This window comes from Salvelinus sp. IW2-2015, linkage group LG4q.1:29 (assembly GCF_002910315.2).
Source record: "Salvelinus sp. IW2-2015 linkage group LG4q.1:29, ASM291031v2, whole genome shotgun sequence".
Taxonomy (NCBI): domain Eukaryota; kingdom Metazoa; phylum Chordata; class Actinopteri; order Salmoniformes; family Salmonidae; genus Salvelinus; species Salvelinus sp. IW2-2015.
Window position 1 is genome coordinate 3,189,703 of NC_036842.1, and position 25,505 is coordinate 3,215,207.

Genomic DNA, 25,505 nt, shown 5'->3' on the forward strand with positions numbered 1-25,505 from the left:
TACCTGAACAGTGTGCTCAACTAGGCAGGATATAGGCCTATGTTTTGATTGAAACAAAAATTGGCCTAAAAGAAACGCTAATAGTTTGTTAACACCATAAGCTGTAGCCCTTTCCTGAAGTCATATGACCAAATCGCCCTCTAGTGGCCTCATGGGTGGAATGTTATAAAAAAAAAATCTTCAGAATTTCATAATTAATAAAAATGTAATAATTAAATGCCGGACGCCCAGTGTTTCTATATCAAACATTTTTGGTATATTTCAGTCTTCTGTGATGTAGAGTGCATTCAGAAAGTATTTAGACTCCTTGACTTTTTCCATATTTTGTTACATTACAGCCTTATTCTAAAATGTATTAAATAGTTTTTCCCCCCCTCAATCTACACACAATACCCAATAATGACAAAGCCAAAAACGTTTTTTGAAATTTTGCAAATCAACAAAAAAACGTGCAAAATCACATTTACATAAGTAGTCAGACCCTTTACTCACTACTTTGTTGAAGCACCTTTGACAGCCATTAAAGACTCAAGTCTTCTTGGGTATGACGCTACAAGCTTGGTGCACCTGTATTTGGGGAGATTCTCCCATTCTTCTCTGCAGATCCTCTCAAGCTCTGCCAGGTTGGATGGGGAGCGTCGCTGCACAGCTATTTTTAGGTCTCTCCAGAGATGTTCGATCAGGTTAAATTCCAGGCTCTGGCTAGGCCACTCAAGAACAATCCGAGACTTGTCCCGAAGCCACTCCTGTGTTGTCTTGCCTGTGTGCTTAGAGTCGTTGTCTTGTTGGAAGATGAACCTTCCAACAAGACCAGAGAATCTTGTTTCTCGTGTTCTGAGAGTCCTTTAGATGCCTTTTGGAAAATTCCAAGCGTGCTGTCATATATACCTTATACCTTATACCTTACTGAGGAGTGGCTTATGTCTGGCCACTATCATAAAGGCCTGATGGTTGTCCTTCTGGAAGGTTCTCCCATCTCCACAGAGGAACTCTGGAGCTCTGTCAGAGTGACCACCGTCTTGGTCATTCCAAACTTCTTCCATTTAAGAATGATGGAGGACACTGTGTTCTTGGGGACCTTCAATGCTGCAGAAATGTTTTGGTACCCTTCCCCAGATCTGTGCCTCGACACAATCCTGTTTCGGCGCTCTACAGACAATTCCTTCAACCTCATGGCTTGGTTTTTGCTCTGACAAGACCTGTCAACTGTGGGACCTTATATAGACAGGTGTGTGCCTTTCTAAATTATGTCCAATCAATTGAATTTACCACAGGTGGACTCCAATCAAGTTGTAGAAACATCTCAAGGATGATCAATAGAAACAGGATGCACCTGAGCTCAATTTCGAGTCTCATTGTAAAGGGTCTGAGAATACATATGTAAATAAGGTATGTGTTTTTTTATGTTATTATACATTTTCCAAAAATTCTAAAAACCTGTTTTCCCCTTTGTCATTATTGGGTATTGTGTGTAAATTGATGAGGAATTTGTTTTATTTAATCCATTTTAGAATAAGACTATAACATAACAAAATGTGGAAAAAGGGGAGGCGTCTGAATACTTTCCGAATACACAGTATATAAAGTGTAATATTGGGATCCAAACTCTAAATTGAATACATTTTAACTCTATATCTGACATGGTACATGTGTCTACTTTTTTTAAGCTCATAACCGTGTGTGAGGTGTATACTTTTGTTTCAAAGTACATATGTTTAAGATTACCGATAAGCACTTTGTGTGACCTTGATTTAGCCCACGGAAGTAAAATATCTAAATGCATATTCCCATGAAACTGACTGAGATCAAATGATTGGCATGCAGTTTGGACGTTTCACCGGAAAAATGTAAAGAAATATAATTCACGATTGACAGTGAGCTCCGGATTAAAAATATAAATTTTGCTTCTGACAATACAGTTGAAGTCGGAAGTTTACATACACCTTGGTCAATTACATTTAAACTCAGTTTTTCACAATTCCTGACTTTTAATCAAAGTAAACATTCCTTGTCTTAGGTCAGTTAGGATCACCACTTTATTTTAAGAATGTGAAATGTCAGAATAATAGTTGAGAGAATGATGTATTTCAGCTTTTATTTCTTTCGTCACATTCCCAGTGGGTCAGAAGCTTACATACACTGAATTAGTATTTGGTAGCATTGCCTTTAAATTGTTTAACTTGGGTCAAACGTTTCGGGTAGCCTTCCACAAGCTTCCCACAATAAGTTGGATCTGTCCTCCTGACAGAGCTGATGTAACTGAGTCAGGTTTGTAGGCCTCCTTGCTCGCACACGGGTTTTCAGTTCTGCCCACAAATGTKCTATAGGATTGAGGTCAGGGCTTTGTGATGGCCACTCCAATACCTTGACTTTGTTGTCCTTAAGCCATTTTGCCACAACTTTGGAAGTATGCTTGGGGTAATTGTCCATTTGGAAGATCCATTTGCAACCAAGCTTTAACTTCCAGACTGATGTCTTGAGATGTTGCTTCAATATATCCACATAATTTTCCTTTCTCATGATGCCATCTATTTTGTGAAGTGCACCAGTCCCTCCTGCAGCAAAGCACCCCCACAACATGATGTTGTCACCCCCATGCTTCACAGTTGGGATGGTGTTCTTCGGCTTGCAAGCATCCCCCTTTTTCCTCCAAACATAACGATGGTCATTATGGCCAAACTGTTCCATTTTTGTTTCATCAGACCAGAGGACATTTCTCAAAAAAGTCTTTGTCCCCATGTGCAGTTGCAAACCATAGTCTGGCTTTTTCGTGGCGGTTTTGGAGCAGTTGCTTCTTCCTCGCTGAGCGGCCTTTCAGGTTATGTCGATATAGGACTCGTTTTACTGTGGATATAGATACTGTTGTACCTGTTTCCTCCAGCATATTCACAAGGTCTTTAGCTGTTGTTCTGGGATTGATTTGCACTTTTCGCACCAAAGTACGTTCATCTCTAGGAGACAGAACGCGTCTCCTTCCTGAGCGGTATGACGGCTGCGTGGTCCCATGGTGTTTATACTTGAATACATTTGTTTGTACAGATGAACGTGGTACCTTCAGGCATTTGGAAATTGCTCCCAAGGATGAACCAGACTTGTGGAGGTCTCCCCCCAAAAAATTGAGGTCCTGGCTGATTTCTTTTGATTTTCCCATGATGTCAAGCAAAGAGGCACTGAGTTTGAAGGTAGGCCTTGAAATACATCCACAGGTACACCTCCAATTAACTCAACTGATGTCAAGTTAGGTTATCAGAAGCTTCTAAAGCCATGACATAATTTTCTGGAATTTTCCAAGCTGTTTAAAGGCACAGTCAACTTAGTGTATGTAAACTTCTGACCCACTGGAATTGTGATACGGTGAATTATAAGTGAAATAATCTGTCTGTGAACAATTGTTGGAAAAATTACTTGTGTCATGCACAAAGTAGATGTCCTAACTGACTTGACAAAACTGTAGTTTGTTAACAAGAAATTTGTGGAGTGGTTGAAAAACGAGTTTTAATGACTCCAACCTAAGTGTATGTAAACTTCCGACTTCAACTGTATGTGTGGGCATAGGAAAACATTGCAATTGGAGGATGCATTTTATGCATAGGCTTATTCTACAATGATATTCAATAGGCTGCATCCATCAGTACAAACTTTGATTGAGAAATGACATCATAAAAAAAGTGTGCTCTACTTAGGCTCATTTAGCTATTTGACCACTGTAGGTATCCCCCAAAATACATAGAAATGCAGTGAAATGCATTGAATAACACATAAATGGTAAAACAGACAGTCAAAAAATGTATCACAGAAATGTCTGTCCTATATCAAGAAAACATATGAAAGCTCAGGAAATATTTTCATTTTTTGGACACATATTTAACTCCTTTTTTTGTTGGCACAAAACTACTTCCATAATTTAAAAAAAACGGTAACAGGTTACTTTCAGACGAGTCCCGTGATGTAGAGCAAAACGGAAATAAACGTTGTGTTCATGAGTTTCCCCTTTCCATAGTGGGGTTTGTAGCCCAAACAGTTTGGACGCTACAGACGTGTACAAAACATAAAATCGATATATGTATTTTAGATTAGATCTGATGACTCATGTATCCATTTGTTACATTGCTGGCGTATGGGCTTCCTGACTACCAAGCTCTTATGTGATGATGCCAGGCATTTATTCACAAACACCACATACATTACATAAATAACTCTTGATTTATTCTAGCCTCAGAAGCCCAGGCTTGACTCCCATTTTGAGCTGAGCATTGCAATAATGAGTAATGACCACTAATGGGTGCTCTACACAGTGGAGGTCAGAGACACTGGAAACCACCAGACTTTTCAGTAGACAAATCATACTTTGGTGGTTAGTTTAATGCAACAACAGAGCATGTTGGCCAGTAATTCACTGCACACACTGTTTCATTTGTTTGAAATGCAGAGGAAAGAGAGCATTTTAATTGTGATCCTTATGATTATGCACAGAAGAAAAATGCCCTTCCAAGCTAATGGTGTAACGGTGTTCCTCCTCCTCTTCATACGAAGAGGAGGAGTAGTGATTCGACCAAGGCGCAGCGGGTTGTGAATACATAATGATTTATTTACAAGACGAACTAAACACACGAAGAACACTTGATATATTACAAAACAACAAAACGATGTAGACAGACCTGGACGACGAACTTACATGAAACACGAAGAAAACACRAACAGGAAAATGACTACACAAAATGACGAACGCACGAAACAGTCCCGTATGGTGTAACATAGACACAGACACAGGAGACAACCACCCACAAACAAACAGTGTGAACAGCTAACCTATATATGGTTCTCAATCAGAAGACAACGTCAAMCACCTGTCTCTGATTGAGAACCATATAAGGCTGATTACAATAGACCTAAACATAGAAACACAAAACATAGAAATGCCCACCCAAACTCACGTCCTGACCAACAAAACATACAAAACTAACAGAAAACAGGTCAGGAACGTGACAAATGGCTTATGTTATTTAACACCATGGTAGAACAATAGATACATTGGGGACAACAGAAGAAAGACATATATATATATCTGAGGTAAGAAAAGATCCTCACAGGGTGGAGATACTGGGAAATCAGTCTGTTTCCTTGTGTAACAAAGCATACTGTCATAAATAGCAAACTGTTATCAAGGCACATCACGTGTCAGTCGTTTTACAATGTTATATTATGGGAATTAGTAAGAAGAGCAGAGTTGATGACTGAGTTTGTTTGATGACTGAATGTTTTATTCAGTGGGAAAAATCAAGAGCATTTCCTTGTCTTTAGCACAGCTGTCTTTGGGCAGTTTTTTTTACAGGAAATTGTACATTGGACTGAAAATGAAACTGTGTGGTCAGCAAATGGTTAGACTCATAATGAGTATCAAACAGCATTAAATCCTCGAGGTACTGTAGATAACTGCATTAATATGAGCAATACTGAAACTGTAGCTGAAATCACTCATTTGCTTTCTGGAGTTTCATGGTGAGCATGGAGGTGAACTGGTTTTTCAATAACATCCCCCAACATGGGACATCTCTGTATAAACATGTCATTATCTCTGTATTATACATAGTAAAGGTACAGCATATACAGCAAGTAAATGTGGTATAAGCAGTGGCGACCCGTCATTCAGGGCAGGAGAGGGCAGAGCCCCACCTGTTTTGAGCCCCACCTGTTAAGCAAAAAAAAATATTATTTTGGCATTCATTTATGTCACATAGAGTTAATAAAGCAGCCTACAAACATGGTCTGTTTCTTGAGTAAGGCAGCTCCAAAATGCAAGTGTTTCAGCCTAGCTCAGTGCTTTCTGTGGTGGAGGGACAGCCAGACGAATATACAGAGCGTAGGCATTGGTAATGTTCTCTAGTTGCGCCGTGATTGGCTCAGTGTTCTGTCACTCCTGGGGACACTACGTCGCTGCAGAAATCTACAGGGAGAGCTAGGCAGTTCTAGCCCCCTTGGGTGCTGCCGTAGATTTACATTAGAAGTTCCAATCCAAGAAGGCCCAAGGTCATTGGCCACAGATAAAATTATGTCAAATCATGTTTTAGCTTTGATTGAACTGATGTTACGTTCAAAATCTTAGCTAGTTGCTAGACAAGCAGTTATCATCATGAATCACTTCGACAATCTACTGGCAAATCCTTTTCAATCCTTGTCATATGATGATAAATTATAGATAAAAGGTATCGGTGCTAAACGGCCATTGGACATAAACATTATACAACAAATTGGAAATCGCAAATTCAACAATGAGTGGTTGGGAAGGAATCAGTGGCTAACTGCAAGCGTTGCAAAGCAATCACTATTTTGCTTCCCCTGCCTGTTATTCGGTGGACAGGGTGTATGGTCCAAGTCTGGGTTTAAGGATTTAAAACATCTGTCTGAAATGGTGTCTTTTCCAAGCTTAAAAGGATAAACATTCACTCGCAACACCATGGGCCAGAAAAGCTTGAATACATTGACCATGCTGTCAATCCAGCATGACTTCTGCCGCGTTCAAAACAAATGGAAACTCGGAACCGTGAAATCTCAGACTTCAGTGAGTTCAAGACAACAGGAAACTTAGAAAAAAACATGCTCAGATTGGGAAAATACGTTTTGAACGGTCATCCAACTCAGAATTCCAAGCCGGGAACTAAAGTTCCGACCTGAAGATCACTGTCGTCATGATTCAACCTTGTTTTTTTCAGTGTTCCCAGTTGTCTTGAAAGCACCTTAGACGACAAAATTTTCCCACAAGAAGGAACACCGTGCCACCTTCCTGTTCAAGTGAGCATAGCACAACAATGAGTCCAAAAACGTCTTGTATGCTGCTGCATAAATGAGCTCATGTGCTTTTCTTCATGAGGAGGGGATACTATATCATGTTTTTCGGTCTGTAAACGCTGTTGCCAGTGACTGGCTCTTCCCATTCAAATATTTGTTTTCAACAAAAAGTTCATGTATTTCCAGTATATATTGCAAGGGTCGTTTTGTTTGCGCTGTCTGTGTGTCGGTATATTGTCTATGATTGTATTTTCCTTCCTTTTTAGACCACATAGGCCAAATAAAATACTTGAAAGGTTAGGATAACTGCATCTCTCTCGCTATCTGAATTTCTGTCTGTGTCCATTTTGAAAGTGCTGCACTAAAAGGCCTACCTCGTTGCAGCTCGTTTGCTTGCACTTAGAATTAAGTGTTAATGATAAGAACAGACATTATGAATTTACTGAACATAAATGTAATAATGTTTGTGTATGGTTCAAAATTCCAAACTCATGTTGGAGTTCGTTACTATTAAAGGACAGTGAGGTTCTTATCGACTTACACAAATCCACAAGGAGTGAGTAGACGCCACATTTGTTTAAGAAAGTCAGCCGTATTAGCTATGTTTTTAAAAAGTCAGTAAATGTGGCTGAATGAACTGTTTCGCTGCCAGACGAGGCTCCACTGATAACCAGGTGTAGCGGTGGTAAGGATTCACTCCATGGTGCTGAAAGCAAAGCTCTGCTGTTGGGACAGCTTTATGTGGGCGCTAACAGTTTGTGGGCACCGTTTGTCACTGTTATAGTGCAATTAATGTATTGTTTAGTGTTGTGTATTGTTGTGGGTTTGCTGGTGTGCATTTAAAAAAATTGTGGCATTTGCCCCACCAAGATTTACATGCTAAAATCGCCACTGGGTATAACATTTACATTTACATTTAAGTCATTTAGCAGACGCTCTTATCCAGAGCGACTTACATCAAACATCAGTGGTTTGATGTTATCAAAACAATTCTGAAATGTTAATATAAAAACGTAAAACATGTTCTTGAGGTATCAGTAAATGTAACACGATTAAAACTTTATCTGACAGAGTCAATGTGAGTGTATGTGTGTGTGCATGAGTCTTTTGTGTCCTCAGTCCTTTGCACACAGTTTACAGTCTCAGTCTCAGTGAGGAGCTACAGCACAGTCCTGACAAGCTCCTTCTCTATTACCTCCTGGAACAGGTCATCTGTGTGACCCTCTGACAGTTTATTACCAGGGCCAGTTGAAGCTGCTAGACAATAAAAGGGTCCAGTTCCCATCTCTGCTGAGCCTGGAGGGTGTTAGTGCTCGGGGTGCTGGGATCCCTGGGCCTCCCTGTGAGCAGAAAGATAAAGCAGGGTATATAGTTTACAATAGTATATATTCTGTTCCATTCCATGTTGCAAGAGATATTTTGCTGTACCTACTACGGTTATTACTTACTAAGCAGTAACTGCATTTGTCACTGTCTAGTATTTACTGTCAAAGGCAGTTTGGGACTTTCCTCTTTCTAACTCATTTTAACACGCAGTCTTAAAATACTATGCAATACCGTAAAGATTTAACCAAAAGACTGATAGGGGACTATTCTAAATATAAGGAATGACTAGGCCTATATTGAGAAACCACCCACATGACTTTACAACATGTAAAATCCCCCTGACACAAAAGGAGAAATCGTGTGTTTTCACGCGTCGCAGTTCGGATAGGTTAAGAACGTGCACACATGTTCTCGCACGCTAAGTCATTGTCACAAGATCACGAGTCGAAAAAACACCGTCTCATTGATTATTCTGCTCTCAACGGCATCTCTGCACCTTTAGAGTTTACCGTCATCTCGTCTCGATCTCAGCAAACCAACAAACAGGGGAAACTCTTTGTAGTAGACAGAGACGTGTGCAAATCAAGTAAGAACAGCAGAAAAGTTACCTCTCCATCTGCGATAGCCAAAGATGGCAGCAGCAATGACCATGGCCACTGTCAGTGACGTGCCCAATGCAATAGAAAGGGTGTTACATTGACTATGAATTGCTGGTAGGTCTATTTCATCTGCGAAGAAAAAAGATTGAGAGGCAAACGATGTTATTTTGCATCGTCAACTATATAATGCACAACAAGAAGTTGCAAATGTTCTCGGTCAGAAGTGCAAAACAAAAACAAGAATTTTGGAAATAACCTGATATTACACCAGATAGGCCGGTGGGAACAGAACTTCCCTAAATCTTAACCGACAGTGACCACCAGTAGTTCAGATGTGTGAAATGGATGAAATTTGAAATTTGGTTTTCACGGAAAGGTGGATGCTCTTTATCTCCACTATCTCCATAACCATCTTTAAAGCCTTTTTCCTCCCATGTTGACGTAGACCTCCTACAACATGTGTTTTGCTGAATGGAAGTTGTAAATATTACGCTTTGACGCCATGATCATTGAGGAATGCACCCGTTTATAGCACCTTTTAAATCAACAACACATCTACACTCAACGTTTAAAAAAAAATGGTGTAGGCCTCACCATAACCTCCTAGTTTCCATTACCTTGTGCAGTCAGTACAACGTCACAGAGTCTCATTTCTAGGGTATCGGTGTCAAGCCAAGAGGTGGGAAAATAAAAACAGGGGTAACACATTTTGAAGGGTACCTACATAAGGACTTCCCCAGACATTTAGAAGCAGTGCATAAGCGGCTTATTAATCTGTTATGTACGAGTTATGAATGTGTTATGAAGTCCTGATTGAGGTACCCTTCAAATAAAGTGTTATCAAACATGATCAAATTCACTTCATACCTGGGATGTCAAACCTGGCTGATGGACCCTTTGGAACTTTCCCTTCCTCCACCAAGGCACAGGTGTAGTTGTTTTTGTCAGAGGATTTCACTGTTATCTTGCTGGCGACTTGGAAAAGCTGGTCTGGAGTTCTAACAGTGGTGTCATTGGACTTTATGTTCCTAAGACTCCTGTCTTTCCAGGTCATAGTGGCCAGAGGATAGCCCTCAGATTCACAGACCAGCTCTACCTCATCTCCCCTACGTCTCTTCATGCTTTTAACAATAGTTTTATAGGAGGCTAAAAGATAGATAAAAACTTTACTATGTAACAACATGATAATATAAAGTGTAATTACAGCATTACTACATAGTTTTACGAGCAACTAAAAGTGTTACCACAATTATTTTAAAGTTTATTAAAGTTTATTACTCAATACTGAAAGACTGGAAATTAGAATGAGCCTAGAGTAATGTTCTGTTACACTGACAGATTCATGACTGACCTTTAACAGTCAAAGTTGTCTGTTTGTAATCAGCTCCCGCCATTTCCACGAGGCATTGGTAGGTCCCAGAGTCATTGATCCTCAGCATGGACACCTCTAGCTTGGCCCACCCATTGGTCATCTCCTCCGTCACCAATCGTACCCTGCCACGGTACTGGGGATTCTGGGAAGTGAGGTCTTCCTGTCTGTTCTCCAGCCTGTACACCTCCACAACTGGAGGAGGCCAGATGCGATGCCATATCACTGACAAGTTTGGGCCCTGGCCCCCAGGTTGGAACCTGCAACCCATGGTGACTACACCGCGGAACTCTGCCACGTGGAAAGGACTGTCCACCTCCACTGTGAACAAGGCTGTGTGGAAAGAGAAAACAAAAGATGTGTGTGTGTGTGTGGGGGGGGGGTTCTATGAACTAAACACACAAAACTTTTAAATGTGGCCCTGAGTCTCTATTGTATTGTATTGCATTGAGTACTTAAAAACATCAATAACATACCTGCAAGAGTGGGCCATAAGACTACTTGTAAAACCAAAAGAAAGGCCTGCTCCATTCTAACTAGAGAAGAACGAAAACATTTGAAATGTTGCAACCACATCCTTTTGTAAGTGGAATTATGAGTCAGTCTATGTAAATAGAACACACCAAAACCACTGTACAGATGTAGGACCTTAATTGGAGCCAGTTTGTTACAGCAGGAAAATAATCCTGCAGCAACAGGAAAATGCTCACCAACAAGAGTGATCAAATGAAGATCCTACATCTTTATAAGGCTGGTCTGAGCTTGTCAGCAACGGGTGACCCAAAGGAAAAAGAATATGTGCCTACAGTGCATTCGAAAAGTATTCAGACCCCTTGACTTTTCCACATTTTGTTACGTTACAGCTTTATTCTAAAATGGATTAAATCGTTTTTTTCCCTCATCAATCTATACACAACACCCCATAATGACAAACATCCCCACAGCATGATGTGCCAACGCCATGCTTTACTGTAGGGATGGTACCAGGTTCCTTCCAGACGTGACGCTTGGCATTGATTTCATCAGACCAGAGAATCTTGTTTCTCATGGTCTGAGAGTCCTTTAGGTGCCTTTTGGCAAACTCCAAGTAGGCTGTCATGTGCCTTCCGTCTGGCCACTCTACCATAAAGGCCTGATTGGTGGAGTGCTGCAGAGATGGCTGTCTATCTGGAAGGTTCTCCCATCTCCACAGAGGAACTCTGGAGCTCTGTCAGAGTGACCATCGGGTCCTTGGTCACCTCCCTGACCAAGGCCCTTCTCCCCCGATTTGCTCAGTTTGTCAGGGCAGCCAACTCTACGAAGAGTCTTGATGGTTCCAAACTTCGTCCATTTAAGGATGATGGAGGCCACTGTGTTCTTGGGAACCTTCAATGCTGCAGACATTTTTTGGTAACCTTCCCCAGATCTATGCCTCGACATGATCCTGTCTCGGAGCTCTACGGACAATTCCTTCAACCTCATGGCTTGGGTTTTTGCTCTTACATGCACTGTCAACTTTGGGACCTTATATAGACTGGTGTGTGCCTTTCCAAATCATGTCCAATCAATTGAAATATCCACAGGTGGACTACAATCAAGTTGTAGAAACATTTCAAGGATGATCAATGGAAACAGGATACACCTGAGCTCAATTTCGAGTCTCATAGCAAAGGATCTGAATACTTAAGTAAATAAGGTATTTCTGTTTTTTATTTTTTAACATTTCTAAAAACCTGTTTTCACTTTGTCATTATGGGGTATTGTGCGTAGATTGATGTGAAACATGTGTATTTAATCAATTTTAGAATAAGGCTATAACGTAACAAAATGTGTGAAAAGGCAAGGGGTCTGAATACTTTCTGAATGCACTGTATTTATTAATCTCTTGTTATGTTGCAAACATTTCATGCACAGTCATCATTCGAACTTGACATACAACCTCATGATTAGACCATACTGGTATGAGTCAGCATGCCCGCACACACGCACACACACACACTGGTCAAGAATAGTGGATGTAAACAAAAGGAACACATCAGGCTCAGTACAGCTTAGTGAATTGCATAAATTCAACTTTTAAATCAATACAATAAACCCACGTTCAAAAATCTGTTGGACAAATAACATTCTAATTGTTATTTGTCCAATGATTTATTCTGCCTTTTGCTTGAACATATAATAAAACAATTGATCAAAAAAAGATTATATATACTGTATACATATAATCTGGATGAGAGATATAGTCCATTTGAGGACTATATCACAGCACAATAATATACCATGGAAAATATATATGTAGAAAAACATGAAAAAGATTTGTGCTGAGCAGAGGGAATATTGAAACATAACAATAGCATTTCTGTATTTAACCTGAGAATAGTAGATTTGGGAAAAAAGTAAAAGTCAACAAAAAAAATGATAGATTTAAAAAAAAGATACTAGACCATTATTACCCTACTTGCATACACATAAAGATAACTTTAGAAGCATCTCATGAGTCTGCATAATCTACCACCACGTTTGAAAATAAAAGCATTTAAGCCAAATATGTTGACACATAAACGAAATGAAGTTCAGCACTCACTAAATGCAGTAGATGCAGTCTTCTACCTTAATAGAAGTATTTCTTGTTCCTTCCTTCCTTCTTTCATAATCATATCACAGCTGTGACATATACTGTTTTGTAGCGCAGTATTTATATTCCTATCTACTTCCCATACTGTAATTCTCCTCCCCCCCAAACCATGCAGTTTCCTGGTAGTGACTGTGCATGTGAAATCTGGACACAAAGTTGGTGAGTAGCCTAGTAGTAACTATGATCAAATCCCTTATTTCCTTTACAAGGAAGAATTCTGAATTTACAGTGAAGGGGCAAGCCCAGCAGTGTACTATGAATAGCCTGAACAGGCAGTGAGCCAAAAGGACCTATTACAAAGGAAAAGCCTGCCCAGACAATTTAGTTGTTTATTGCCAAAGTTACTAATTAACCTAAACTACAATAACCGTACCAACCCTCCCTTTACAAATAAATCCAAATTGTATGAGACTGGAGATACATTTTCCTTCATATAAAACAGTAACGTCTCAGCTCACTGGTCACCATAGCAGCACCCATCTCACTGGTCACCACCAAAGCCAATTCCTCATTTGGCCACTTTTCCTTCCAGTTCTCTGCTGCCAATGACTGGAACAAACTGCAAAAATCACTGAAGCTGGAGACCCATATCTCCCTCACTAGCTTTAAGCACCAGCTCACAGATCACTGCACCTGTACATAGCCCATCTGTAAACAGCCCATCCAACTACCTCATCCCCATACTGTATTTATTTATTTATCTTGCCCCTTTGCATCCCAGTATCTCAACTTGCACATTAATCTTCTGCACATCTCCCATTCCAGTGTCTAATTGCTATATTGTAATTACTTCGCCACCATGGCCTATTTATTGCCTTACCTCCCTTATCTTACCTCATTTGCACTCACTGTATATAGATTTTTATTTTTTCTACTGTATGTTTGTTTATTCCATGTGTAACTCTGTGTTGTTGTATGTGTCGAACTGCTGTGCTTTATCTTGGCCAGGTCGCAGTTGCAAATGAGAACTTGTTATCAACTAGCCTACCTGGTTAAATAAAGGTGAATTAAAAAATATATATAAATAAATAAATAAAACGTCATCATGAATACAATATAATCTTCACTAGTGGGCGCCATTTCCTCAACCAAAGCTATCTGACTATCCCTATGAACCTTCCTCTATAGGAGGAGGGCCCGTTCTTATTATAACTCAGGTGGGCCGTATCAAGCTATCTGCTTTAGTTTTTAGATGATCGATCTCTGTCAATGGAGGAGCTGTTATTTATATATTGTGTATATTTATTTGAAAACATTTATGTTTGTTGGCATTGTCAATTCTTGCACACTTTTTCAAAATACTGTATGTGGCTGGACAGTCAAACGCCGCTGAGTATTTACCTGTAAACCAATCTAAACCCGTTTACTATCCCCGGTACTATCAAAGACAGTACAGTAAGAAGATAGACAGAAACGTCGTTGACAGAAAAACTTTTAATAGTTGCTTCTCGTTGTGTTGTTGTCCTCCGGTGGCTAGCTAGCCAGCTAACTAAAATTGTCCCTTTCCTAAATTAGCCATGTATAGGACAAGTAGTGTAAATCTAATACAGTCATCAAGGCGTGACACACTCATTTCATTCATACTGCCAAATATGAAATGACACATTATCCCTATCAATAGTAGGATGAATGCAGTGCAGCCTGCCTCAGTCTGTCTGGATGCTCATTTTCTAGCTCACAAGCTACATTGATGATTTATTTGATAACTTCTTGTCTTTCACCTTTGTCTTACATGATCTATTTAGCTCTCCTGTGTCCTGCTCCCAGAGATCAACCAAGTGCTATTCACCAAGAATGGGCTGATTCACTCACCTGTGAGGAGAACCATCCTACTGCAGTTTGAACTAGCCCTGCCGTCACTATTTAGGCATTAGGACCACATATGCATTTGCCTGTTGTCTTTTCTTTGTGGATTTTGTCTTACACAGTCTGGTGCATTTTAGAGTTGAAAAACACCCACTACAGATACACGTGCTTGTTTGAGCATCTCAAAGACTAAATTCTATGTAAAATCAGTTTAACAGATGACAAAATAGATTATTTTACTATTGTAACATGCAGTGGGGAGAATTCCATTCTCCTTTTCAGGAGCCCAGAGTTCTCATCTCTGGACCACACAAGCTTTAGATTGCATTATGCTAAGGCCCCTGTCTCTCTCTACATCAGTCAGCTACATTGGTGACCAGGGTGGGATCCTTTCGATATGCCTTTGGGACCTGGGCACACATAGAGAGAAGGGGGAATACTGAAGCATGCGTTGATGACAGTTCTAGTCTCCATCAGATGCCCAGGCTTTTGGCATAAATGGTAAAGCTCTCATTTCTCGACTGCAATATTGTAGGGCGGCAGGTAGCCTAGTGGTTAGAGTGTGGGGCCAGTAACCCGAAAGGTTGCTAGATCGAATCCCCGAGCTGACAAACTAAAACATCTGTTGTTCTGCCCCTGAACAAGGCAGTTAACCCACTATTCCTAAGCTGTCATTGTAAATAAGAATTTGTTCTTAACTGACTTGCCTAGATAAATAAGGCTTAAATAAAATAGTAAGATTGTGCCATTCATGGCACTTGATATACAGTGCATTTGGAGAGTATTCAGACCCCTTAACTTTTTCTACATTTTGTTTATTTTAAATAGATCAATAAAAAAATTCTCAATCTATACACAGAATACCCCATAATTACAAAGCAAAAACAGGTTTATACATTTTTGCAAATGTATTAAAAAAACAGATACCTTATTTACATAAGTGTACAGATGCTATGAGGCTCGAAAGAAATTGAGCTCAGGTGCATCCTGTTTCCATTGATCATCCTTGAGATGTTTCTACAAGTCAATTAGAGTTCACCTGTTGAAAATTAAATTGATTGGACATGATTTGGAAAGGCACACACCTGTCTATATAAGGGCCCATAGTTGACAGTGCATGTCAGAGCAAAAACCAAGCCTTGAGGTTGAAGGAATTGTCCATGGAGCTCCGAGACAGGATTGTGTCGAGACACAGATCTGGGGAAGGGTACCAAAAAATGTCTGCAGCATTGAAGGTCCCCAAGAACACAGTGGCCTTCATCATTCTTAAATGGAAGAAGTTTGGAACCACCTAGACTCTTCCTAGAGCTGGCCACCTGGCCAAACAGAGCAATCGGGGGAGAAAGAACTCCAGAGTTCCCCTGTGGAAATGGGAGAACCTTCCAGAAGGACAACCATCTCTGCAGCACTCCACCAATCAGGCCTTTATGGTAGAGTGGCCAGACGGAAGCCCACCTATGTAAAAGGCACATGACAGCCTGCTTGGAGTTTGCCAAAAGGCACCTAAAGACTCTCAGACCATGAGAAACAAGATTTTCTGGTCTGATGGGACTATTTGGCCTGAATACCAAGCGTCACATCTGTAGGAAATCTGGCACCATCCCTACGGTGAAGCATGGTGGTGGCAGCATAATGCTGTGGGGATGTTTTTCAGCAGCAGGGAGTGGGAGACTAGTCAGGATCAAGGGAAAGATGAACGGAGCAAAGTACAGAGAGATCCTTGATGAGAACCTGCTCCAGAGTACTCAGGACCTCATACTGGGGTTAAAGTTCACCTTCCGACAGGACAATGACACAAAGAACACAGCCAAGACAATGCAGGAGTGACTTCGGGACAAGTCTCGGAATGTCCTTGAGTGGCCCAGCCAGAGCCCGGACTTGAACCCAATCGAACATCTCTGGAGAGACCTGAAAATAGCTATGCAGCGTTGCTCCCCATCCAACCTGACAGATCTTGAGAGGATCTGCTTTGAGGAATGGTAGAAACTCCCCAAATACAGGTGTACCAAGCTTGTAACGTAATGCCTAAGAAGACTCAAGGCTGTAATCGCTGCCAAAGGTGCTTAAGCAAAGTATTGAGTAAAGGGTCTGAATACTTTATTTGTAATGAATTTGCAAAACTGTCTTAACCTGTTTTTGCTTTGTCATTGTGGAGTATTGTGTGAAGATTGATGGGGCAAATTGTTTTGTAATCAACTTTAGAATAAGGCTGTAATGTAACAAAATGTGGAAAAGGTAAAGGGGTCTGAATACATCCCAAATGCACTGTACCTTGATTGCTAGTTACACAATATTTAGATACTTAAAATACTGCCTGAGAGACCTTTTGCTATTTGACTCCGTACTCAATAAATGTATATGCATGACATTTACATTTATAGAACGGGTTGTTTGGATCCTGGATGCTGATTGGATGAGCATTGTTCCAAGCCTTGGTGTAACAGACAAACATATGCCTGCTAACAGTTCCATCTAAAAATGAACACTGCACCTCCATACGAATATCATGTTCATGTTGCTGTCCGAATCTTCTCTTGTATTTATCTCAACTCGCACATTATTTATCCTTGCTTCCAGCCTAGCATTTTATTCGGTACAGCAGGGGTTAATATAGGCCTCGCTGTCTGCCTGTTTGACCTTAAACAATGTTTCAATTTCAATCTCTGTAGGACCATAAATATGGTGAACAGTGCCCAGACGTGACAACTTTTTTCGCATCAACGTCATTATCATGGACATATCCAAGTAAATGCCAATAGAAAAAAAAGTTCAAACAAACGAAAATGCAGCTAGTGTACTGTCATACCAGGTTCAATGTTTGACGTGACAGTTAGCTGAAGTTGGTTACCTAGCTAGCAAGTGACACAAACAAGTGACGAACAGTTATTTTGAATAGCAAACACAGAACAATGAACCAGACATGTCACCGGATGTATAAATGTCACCATATATGGTGATGCGAGGAAGCCCAGTGGCCGGCAGTGGGAGAATATGCCGAAAGATGGATTTTGACCGAAATTCTGCAATTTTACTCAACGACGAAACATTTTATCTCCAAACAATTTTCTGTTTCCAAAACTATCATCTGTAACAGAGTGGACTGCGTCTTGTAGACTTTACCCTTCGCCAAAGTTTCTAAAAATTGCGGCGTTTAGGAGTGCAAGGGCGAATTGAATTATTGCACACGCGCACTTCACATAGTAGGCGAACCCTAGTGGTGATATGATATGCAAATTAATGCTAGAACCCGCCAATAGAATATCGCTAGGCTACCTACCGCCCCATACTGGGCAGCTGCTATTTGAGAACTCATCTGGTTTAGAAATCAAACTCTGGTTATTTTATTGCAAGGCACATTTTACAATTCTACAACTGTTTTTAGAGAAGTTTGTATTGCAAGGTATACTTTATGTTCTAGGCTCCCGAGTGGTGCAGCAGTCTAAGGCACTGCAATCTGTGCTAGAGGCTTCAATACAGACCCTGGTTCGATTCCAGGCTGTATCACAACCGTCCGTGATTGGGAATCCCATGGGGTTGAGCACAATTGGCCCAGCGTCATCCGGGTTAGGGTTTGGCCGGAGTAGGCTGTCATTGTGAATAAGAATTTGTTCTTAACTGACTTGCCTGGTTAAAAATGTGTACAGTAAACTATGCCATATGTATTGGCGCATATGCAGCTGTCGTTTTTAAATCTCCATTCTAGCGTACATGACACACACATCGTTCTATCTACATGCTTTTATTTGGGTTTCTATGCAAAGTAATGTTTCTTTAATTCAATGTTTCTTTAAGCCTGCAGCTAGTTACTTGAAATAAGACAAAACATGATTAAAAATGCGAAATGACATTTACAATAGCTGGCTAGGCTAGTCAAACTACCATTGGCTAGCTTTCAATACATTGGCTAAATGGAGTTACCTCTTCATACGATCAAGGCAATTCGTATTGCATAATTAATATTTCAAGTGCACTCGAAAACAGATACAGTGGCAAGAAAAAGTATGTGAACCCTTTGGAATGACCTGGATTTCTGCATAAATTGGTCATAAAATCTGATCTGATCTTCATCAATAACAATCAGATTTTATGCAAAAGCGATGCACCATGTTACCTTCTCCTCCCTCCCCGCGTTCGGGTTTTTGCCCAGTTCAATTCTGGACAGCATAAAATAAGTCCCTCAATGTCAAAACTCTGACCAATGAGTGAGACGCCTTTGTGTTGTGGGCAGCGCATGCTTGCGTGAACATACCCATAGAACTTGGGGAAAGGAAACTTTAGCGGAGCAGCACACACTAATCATAACTAACTAGCTAAATAACAACATTCATAGAATAGCGACGTAAAATAAAAGGTATGTTTTTCCACTGCCACAGCGAATCGACGTGGCTTTTCAATACAGCATGCAATAATTTAAAATTTGGGAATGCCTTAACGCGCAAACTACTACTATTAGCTAGCTGATTTAGCTAGCTAATAATGATTCAATGCACCACTAGCTAGCCACTTACTGTTAGCAGGCGTCGAGTGTCACGCGTAAACAGTTTTACCTAGCTATACATTTAACAAACGTATTTTTGCACCCATGGAATGGCATTCATTGAGCAGTGTTCTATTGCTACATATATTGTTTAGCTAGCAGCAGTTGTCACCATAGAAATCCTCATTGTTTTGTTGGTGGCCCAGCCACCTACAATAGTATGCACATCTTACTTTAATAGGGCCCTGAGTTTTTCCACTTCCAGGATGAACCCAGGGCCCTGACCCTTGCTTTATCCCATAACATGTGGCTCCATTTTATTATCTAAACCAGCACCATGGGTTTTATGCTGTCTAAATCTATGGACCAGAACTTCAAGAAGCAGCAGGAGTTCATGCTGCACAACGCACGGCTCCAGGTGAGATGCTTATACATAGCCTATCAAATCAAATTGTATTTGTCACATACACATGGTTAGCAGATGTTAATGCGAGTGTAGCGAAATGCTTGTGCTTCTAGTTCCGACAATGCAGTAATAACCAACGAGTAATCTAACCTAACAATTCCACAACTACTACCTTATACACACACAAGTGTAAAGGGATAAAGAATATGTACATAACGATATATGAATGAGTGATGGTACAGAACGGCATAGGCAAGATGCAGTAGATGGTATAGAGTACAGTATATACATATGAGATGAGTAATGTAGGGTATATAAACATAAAGTGGCATAGTTTAAAGTAGCTAGTGATACATGTATTACATAAAGATGGCAAGATGCAGTAGATGATATAGAGTAAAGTATATACATATACATATGAGATGAGTAATGTAGGGTATGTAAACATTATATTAAGTGGCATTGTTTAAAGTGGCTAGTGATACATTTTTACATAAATTTCCATTATTAAAGTGGCTGGAGTTGAGTCAGTATGTTGGCAGCAGCCACTAAATGTTAGTGGTGGCTGTTTAACAGTCTGATGGCCTTGAGATAGAAGCTGTTTTTCAGTCTCTCGGTCCCTGCTTTGATGCACCTGTACTGACTCGGCCTTCTGGATGATAGCGGGGTGAACAGGCAGTGGCTCGGGTGGTTGTTGTCCTTGATGATCTTTATGGCATTCCTGTGACATCGGGTGTTGTAGGTGTCCTGGAGGGCAGGTAGTTTGCCCCGGTGATGCGTTGTGCAGATCTCACTACCCTCTGGAGAGCCTTACGGTTGTGGGCGGAGCAGTTGCCGTACCAGCGCGTGATACAGCACGACAGGATGCTCTCGATTGTGCATCTGTAGAAGTTTGTGAGTGCTTTTGGTGACAAGCCACATTTCTTCAGCCTCCTGAGGTTGAAGAGGCTGCTGCGCCTTCTTCACAACGCTGACTGTGTGGGTGGACCAATTCAGTTTGTCCGTGATGTGTACGCCGAGGAACTTAAAACTTACTACCCTCTCCACTACTGTCCCGTCGATGTGGTAGATGGGTGCTCCCTCTGCTGTTTCCTGAAGTCCACAATCATCTCCTTTGTTTTGTTGACGTTGAGTGTGAGGTTATTTTCCTGACACCACACTCCGAGGACCCTCACCTCCTCCCTGTAGGCCGTCTCGTCGTTGTTGGTAATCAAGCCTACCACTGTAGTGTCGTCCGCAAAGTTGATGATTGAGTTGGAGGCGTGCATGGCCACGCAGTCGTGGGTGAACAGGGAGTACAGGAGAGGGCTCAGAACGCACCCTTGTGGGGCCAGTGTTGAGGATCAGCGGGGTGGAGATGTTGTTACCTAACCTCACCACCTGGGGGCGGCCCGTCAGGAAGTCCAGTACCCAGTTGCACAGGGCGGGGTCGAGACCCAGGGTCTCGAGCTTGATGACGAGTTTGGAGGTACTATGGTGTTAATGCTGAGCTGTAGTGCATGAACAGCATTCTCACAGAGATATCCTCTTGTCCAGATGGGTTAGGGCAGTGTGGTTGCGATTGCGTCGTCTGTGGACCTATTGGGTCGGTAAGCAAATTGGAGTGGGTCTAGGGTGTCAGGTAGGGTGGAGGTGATATGGTCCTTGACTAGTCTCTCAAAGCACTTCATGATGACGGAAGTGAGTGCTACGGGGCGGTAGTCATTTAGCTCAGTTACCTTCGCTTTCTTGGGAACAGGAACAATGGTGGCCCTCTTGAAGCATGTGGGAACAGCAGACAGGGATAAGGATTGATTGAATATGTCCGTAAACACACTAGCCAGCTGGTCTGCGCATGCTCTGAGGACACGGCTGGGAATGCCGTCTGGGCCTGCAGCCTTGCGAGGGTTAACATGTTTAAACGTTTTACTCACCTCGGCTGCAGTGAAGGAGATCCCGCAGGTTTTGGTAGCGGGCTGTGTCAGTGGCACTGTATTGTCCTCAAAGCGAGCAAAAAAGTTATTTCGTCTGTCTGGGAGCAAGACATCCTGGTCCGCGACGGGGCTGGTTTTCTTTTTGTAATCCGTGATTGACTGTAGACCCTGCCACATACCTCTTGTGTCTGAGCTGTTGAATTGCGACTCTACTTTGTCTCTATACTGGCACTTAGCTTGTTTGATTGCCTTGCGGAGGGAATAGCTACACTGTTTGTATTCGGTCATGTTTCCGGTCACCTTGCCCTGGTTAAAAGCAGTGGTTCGCGCTTTCAGTTTCGCGCGAATGCTGCCATCAATCCACGGTTTCTGGTTTGGGAATGTTTTAATCGTTGCTGTGGGTATAACGTCGCAGATGCACTTTCTAATGAACTCGCTCACCGAATCGGCGTATTCGTCAATGTTGTTGTTGGACGCAATGCGGAACATATCCCAATCCACGTGATCGAAGCAGTCTTGAAGCGTGGAATCAGATTGGTCGGACCAGCGTTGAACAGACCTGAGCGCGGGAGCTTCTTGTTTTAGTTTCTGTTTGTAGGCTGGAAGCAACAAAAGATTCCAAAGATTCCAATGAATTTCCCCATGGTGAGAGGGTGGTATAATAAACTTGTACAGATTATACAGAGTCTGAATCATCTCTACTGACATGCCGGTCATACGTACCAGTAAAAATGTTAACATTATAAATAATTATGGTCATTCTGAGAATATTTACATTATCTAAGATGTTAAGTCTCCCTATGTATTTTTCTACTTCTAGGAGGCAGTGCTGCACATAGCAGTAAATACAGCCCAAAAATATAGCCTGATGCCACACTTGTTGTAAATAAGAATTTGTTCTTAATTGACTTTCCTAGGTAAATTAAGGTTACATTTAAAAAACGTGTCAATTAGACCAGTGGTTCCCAAACTGGGGGCTTGGTTGTCTCCCCCTACCCCCTAAAGTTTGAGAACCCCTGAATTAGACTACATCATATCTCACCAGTTGGAAGCCAAGGAGATGATTTTAGTTACCGTTATGTAGGCCGATGAATTGAAAAACATTTGATATGCAGTGGCCTATAAGAAGTGTGGCTCCAGCACCAGGGCCATAGAACATGGGGTGGGCTTTTCAAAATAAGGTAATTATATAAAATGTCTGATTACATTCCCATGGCCTCAACATTAGACTTACCTGAAATGGGGATATAGCAGTTTATAATCAATTTAATGTTTGATGTGTTATTTAGTTAATTGATTTGACGTAATAGGCTACTCAACCACTTTTACCACTGATTGCCCCCTATTGCAGTGGTTCTCAAACCTCTACCCGGGACCCCCAGAAGATTCACAATTTTGTTGGAGCCCTGAACTAGCTCACCTGATTCACTTACACACTACCCAAACCGGACGTGTCGCGAGCGCTGCAAAATAAATTTACACATACATGTTATTCAATCATTGCACCCACACGGGGCGGCAGGTAGCCTAGTGGTTAGAGCATTGGACTAGTAACCGGGAGGTTGCAAGACCGAATCCCCGAGCTGACAAGGTACAAATCTGTCGTTCTGCCCCTGAAGAAGGCAGTTAACCCACTGTTCCTAGGCCGTCATTGAAAATAAGAATTTGTTCTAAACTGACTTGTCTAGTTAAATAAAGATAAAATAAAAACACTGCTCGCATGTGCCAACGAGCATCTGCATTGCCAAGCGCTAAAATAGAAGTTGCTTCTATTTGTGATTCCGAATGCGATGCAAGTCCTGCCTTTCCCATCTCCTCATTGGCTTTTAGATGCATATACCCACGTGCCATCTCCTCATTGGTTATACCCGTGTGGGTGATTGAAAGATGAACTGAGGTCGGTCGGTTGTGGTAATACACCTTATTAGGAAAGTTGGATGCCAATCGCCATATAAAGTCCAAAGAAGAAAAGCCCTAGGAAGGAGGAGAGATAACTAGAAATGACTCGGTTGACCGTTTTATGTGTGGATTAATTGTCAGAGTAGAGGACCTTGTGCATTTCAGGTAAAATAACAACTCAATGTTTAGGTCCCAGGGCAAATTGGCTAGCAACCGCAAGCTAGCTAGCTAAATTGCCATAAACGTTTAATGTTTTTCAACCTGTCCCCAAATTAATATAATTGGTTCAGAGTTTGTTTTGATATTTCAACCTGCGTGTCGTGATCGCGTTTGGTGTGGGGGGGACAAAATCAATTTGCGTCCAGTTTGGGCATGCTGTCAGTCAAGGGCTTGGTGATTAGTTGACAAGTAGAATCAGCTGTGCTAGCTTTAGAATTGATCAAATGCACATGGAACAGGTGCGGGTCCCCAGGAGAAGTTTGAGAACCACTGCCTTATTTGACGTTAGAAAAGTGTAAATGGCTCAGTGCTTACACCCCTGGTCTGTTATGTCTTCACGAATGCGAAAGCCATTACAAAGATTCATATATAAACCTATACAATTTGTGGCCATTATTTCTGTATCTTGGAGGAGGAAAGGTACAGACGTTTCAGGTGTGCCTGTGTGTAAAACTGGGCAAAACTGGTTGAAATGACGTCATTACAACGGTTGTAACGGCATCTTCTCAACCAGTTTTGCCAGGTTTCTGGTTGTAAAGATGTCATTTAAACGAGTTTTGCCCACTGAGTAGGACACATTTTATTTGTGCTCAGTAGTTTCCCCTAGATTCTAGAATATCACAGCAACGCAGTCTCTAAGATGAAGTGAGGCGCTTCCACCCTCTCGGGGCTAGTTTAAGCAGGTTGTAAAACAACGGTTTTATTGCAATCGTTAGAGGTGGCTTTTTGCAACAAGTTAAAAAGCTTTTTTCCCCTCCATTTTGTGGAACAATACATTTTGTATTTTTGCCTGTGATGCAATCAGCACCTGTGATCATTGTTTGTAGCAGAACAATGTCATTATCAGACAAGTGCCCATAGGTGGTGACAAACTTATTAACGCCAGACATCATCGTTGTAAAAATACATACTGTAAAACACGCCATTGTGTTATCATGTGCCTAATGCTCTGGCAACATTACTGTAACTATGGATTTTTTTTATTTTTACTTTCTTGAAGGTAATGTGAGGACAGAATCACCTAGAAATAGAACAACATTACTGTACTGTAGCCATCTCCCTGTCGATGTAAATTACTATCTGACACTTGGTAATGAATGGAATCGACCTGGCAATTTTAAAAGGATAGCTGGTGTATCTAGCATATGTCTTCTCCCTCTCTCCTGCATTAAGATGTCAAACCTACGTCACTGCTCATTGTAGTGGAATCTCAAAAAACGTTTTATGTTATTGTCTATGATTTGATTATTAAGTGGTCAGTTTTTATGGTGTCATGCATGATTGAAGGCTATGACATTTATTTTATTTTATTCATCATTATCAAAATATGGGAAAAATAGCCCTCAAATTATAGGGGTGTGTGTGTCCTGATGTTCTGAGGAAGGTGGAACAGCATTGAATCTAGATGATTTATTGCTCTCATAATTGAGTGTTCTAAGACAGTCATTCACACCCCTCAATGTCTGGTCTTTCACAAAGCTCAAATTGTTTCCCTGCATATGACGATATGTGAGATGATAAAACCTTATCACAATCAAAAAGTTCTCTCTCCTGCCTAGACTCGACGCACTAAAAATAAAAGTTGCTTGAGAAACTTGTCTTAATTATTTGAGAAGGTCTCTCTTGTTTGCGTTTGGTTTACTGCTCGGTCAAGAACATCCCTCCACACGGCCTTTAGGAAATGTCAGTGAGCTTCCTCCACAGATGAATAACCACTTCGTCACCTCCATACTCCTCCCTCGACTTCCCCTGCCTCCCTGATCCCTAACCCCCATCTGACTATTCAGAACAGATTATATTTGAGCATGACTTTGACTTAAGGCTTGAGTTGACAAAGGTAAAGATTCTTCATAGGCCTATGTCTTGGCTGCAGGGATTTGGTAAAGCCCCATGCAATCAAAGTCCCACAAAACATTGGCCTAATGCCTTACTCAGACATCAATGTGGTATACACAGGAAGAAATCTTTCCTATCTACCCGAATGCCCTGGTGACCCCCTTTTGCGCTCTGAGGTATATAAACAGTTAAGTGGGCCCACTACCTTACGTGGACCTAATGAAAATGCATTACACACTGCTGGAAATGAGCCTT

General features: G+C 41.3%; 3 protein-coding genes across 10 annotated transcripts in view; 1 reads left to right on the top strand and 2 right to left on the bottom strand.

Annotated features, from left to right (window-relative positions):
- LOC111961251 (E3 ubiquitin-protein ligase UHRF2) overlaps positions 1-25,505 on the bottom strand; it is a 254,746-nt gene that overhangs the window by 195,661 nt on the left and 33,580 nt on the right. The window lies entirely within an intron of this gene.
- Positions 5,240-12,774, bottom strand: LOC111961254 (programmed cell death 1 ligand 1). Of its 8 annotated transcripts, none has more exons than XR_011476919.1 (7): positions 12,670-12,733; positions 10,557-10,612; positions 10,063-10,413; positions 9,579-9,857; positions 8,721-8,840; positions 7,982-8,126; positions 5,240-5,689 (listed from the first exon to the last, which is right to left on the bottom strand). XR_011476919.1 is itself a non-coding variant. In XM_023983382.2 (7 exons), the coding sequence occupies exons 2-6, from the start codon at positions 10,609-10,611 to the stop codon at positions 8,044-8,046; spliced, it is 888 nt and encodes a 295-aa protein (XP_023839150.1). In that variant the 5' UTR covers positions 10,612-10,616; positions 12,670-12,774; the 3' UTR covers positions 5,240-5,689; positions 8,026-8,043. The 8 variants fall into 8 exon arrangements, 7 of the variants coding, with proteins under 7 accessions (XP_023839150.1, XP_023839148.1, XP_023839149.1 ...); XM_023983382.2 differs by having other exon boundaries at positions 8,026-8,126; positions 10,557-10,616; positions 12,670-12,774; XM_023983380.2 differs by having other exon boundaries at positions 8,026-8,126; positions 10,557-10,616; positions 12,644-12,752.
- plgrkt (plasminogen receptor, C-terminal lysine transmembrane protein) overlaps positions 18,695-25,505 on the top strand; it is a 28,348-nt gene continuing 21,537 nt past the window's right edge. The window contains exons 1-2 of the mRNA XM_023983384.2: positions 18,695-18,851; positions 19,311-19,395. Of these exons, the coding sequence (XP_023839152.1) occupies positions 19,315-19,395 (81 nt within the window). The 5' untranslated portion in view covers positions 18,695-18,851; positions 19,311-19,314. The remainder of the gene's footprint in view (positions 18,852-19,310; positions 19,396-25,505) is intronic.

What these genes read in the sequence shown, in the direction of transcription:
- LOC111961254 (XM_023983379.2), bottom strand. Translation starts at nt 12,716, where the DNA reads ATGATTATGAAAGAAGGAAGGAAGGAACAAGAAATACTTCTATTAAG. An exon ending in GACAACTTTGACTGTTAAAG is followed by an intron (nt 9,858 to 10,062) that starts GTCAGTCATGAA and finishes TCTATCTTTTAG; the next exon opens with CCTCCTATAAAACTATTGTT. An exon ending in AGCCAGGTTTGACATCCCAG is followed by an intron (nt 8,841 to 9,578) that starts GTATGAAGTGAA and finishes TTTTCTTCGCAG; the next exon opens with ATGAAATAGACCTACCAGCA.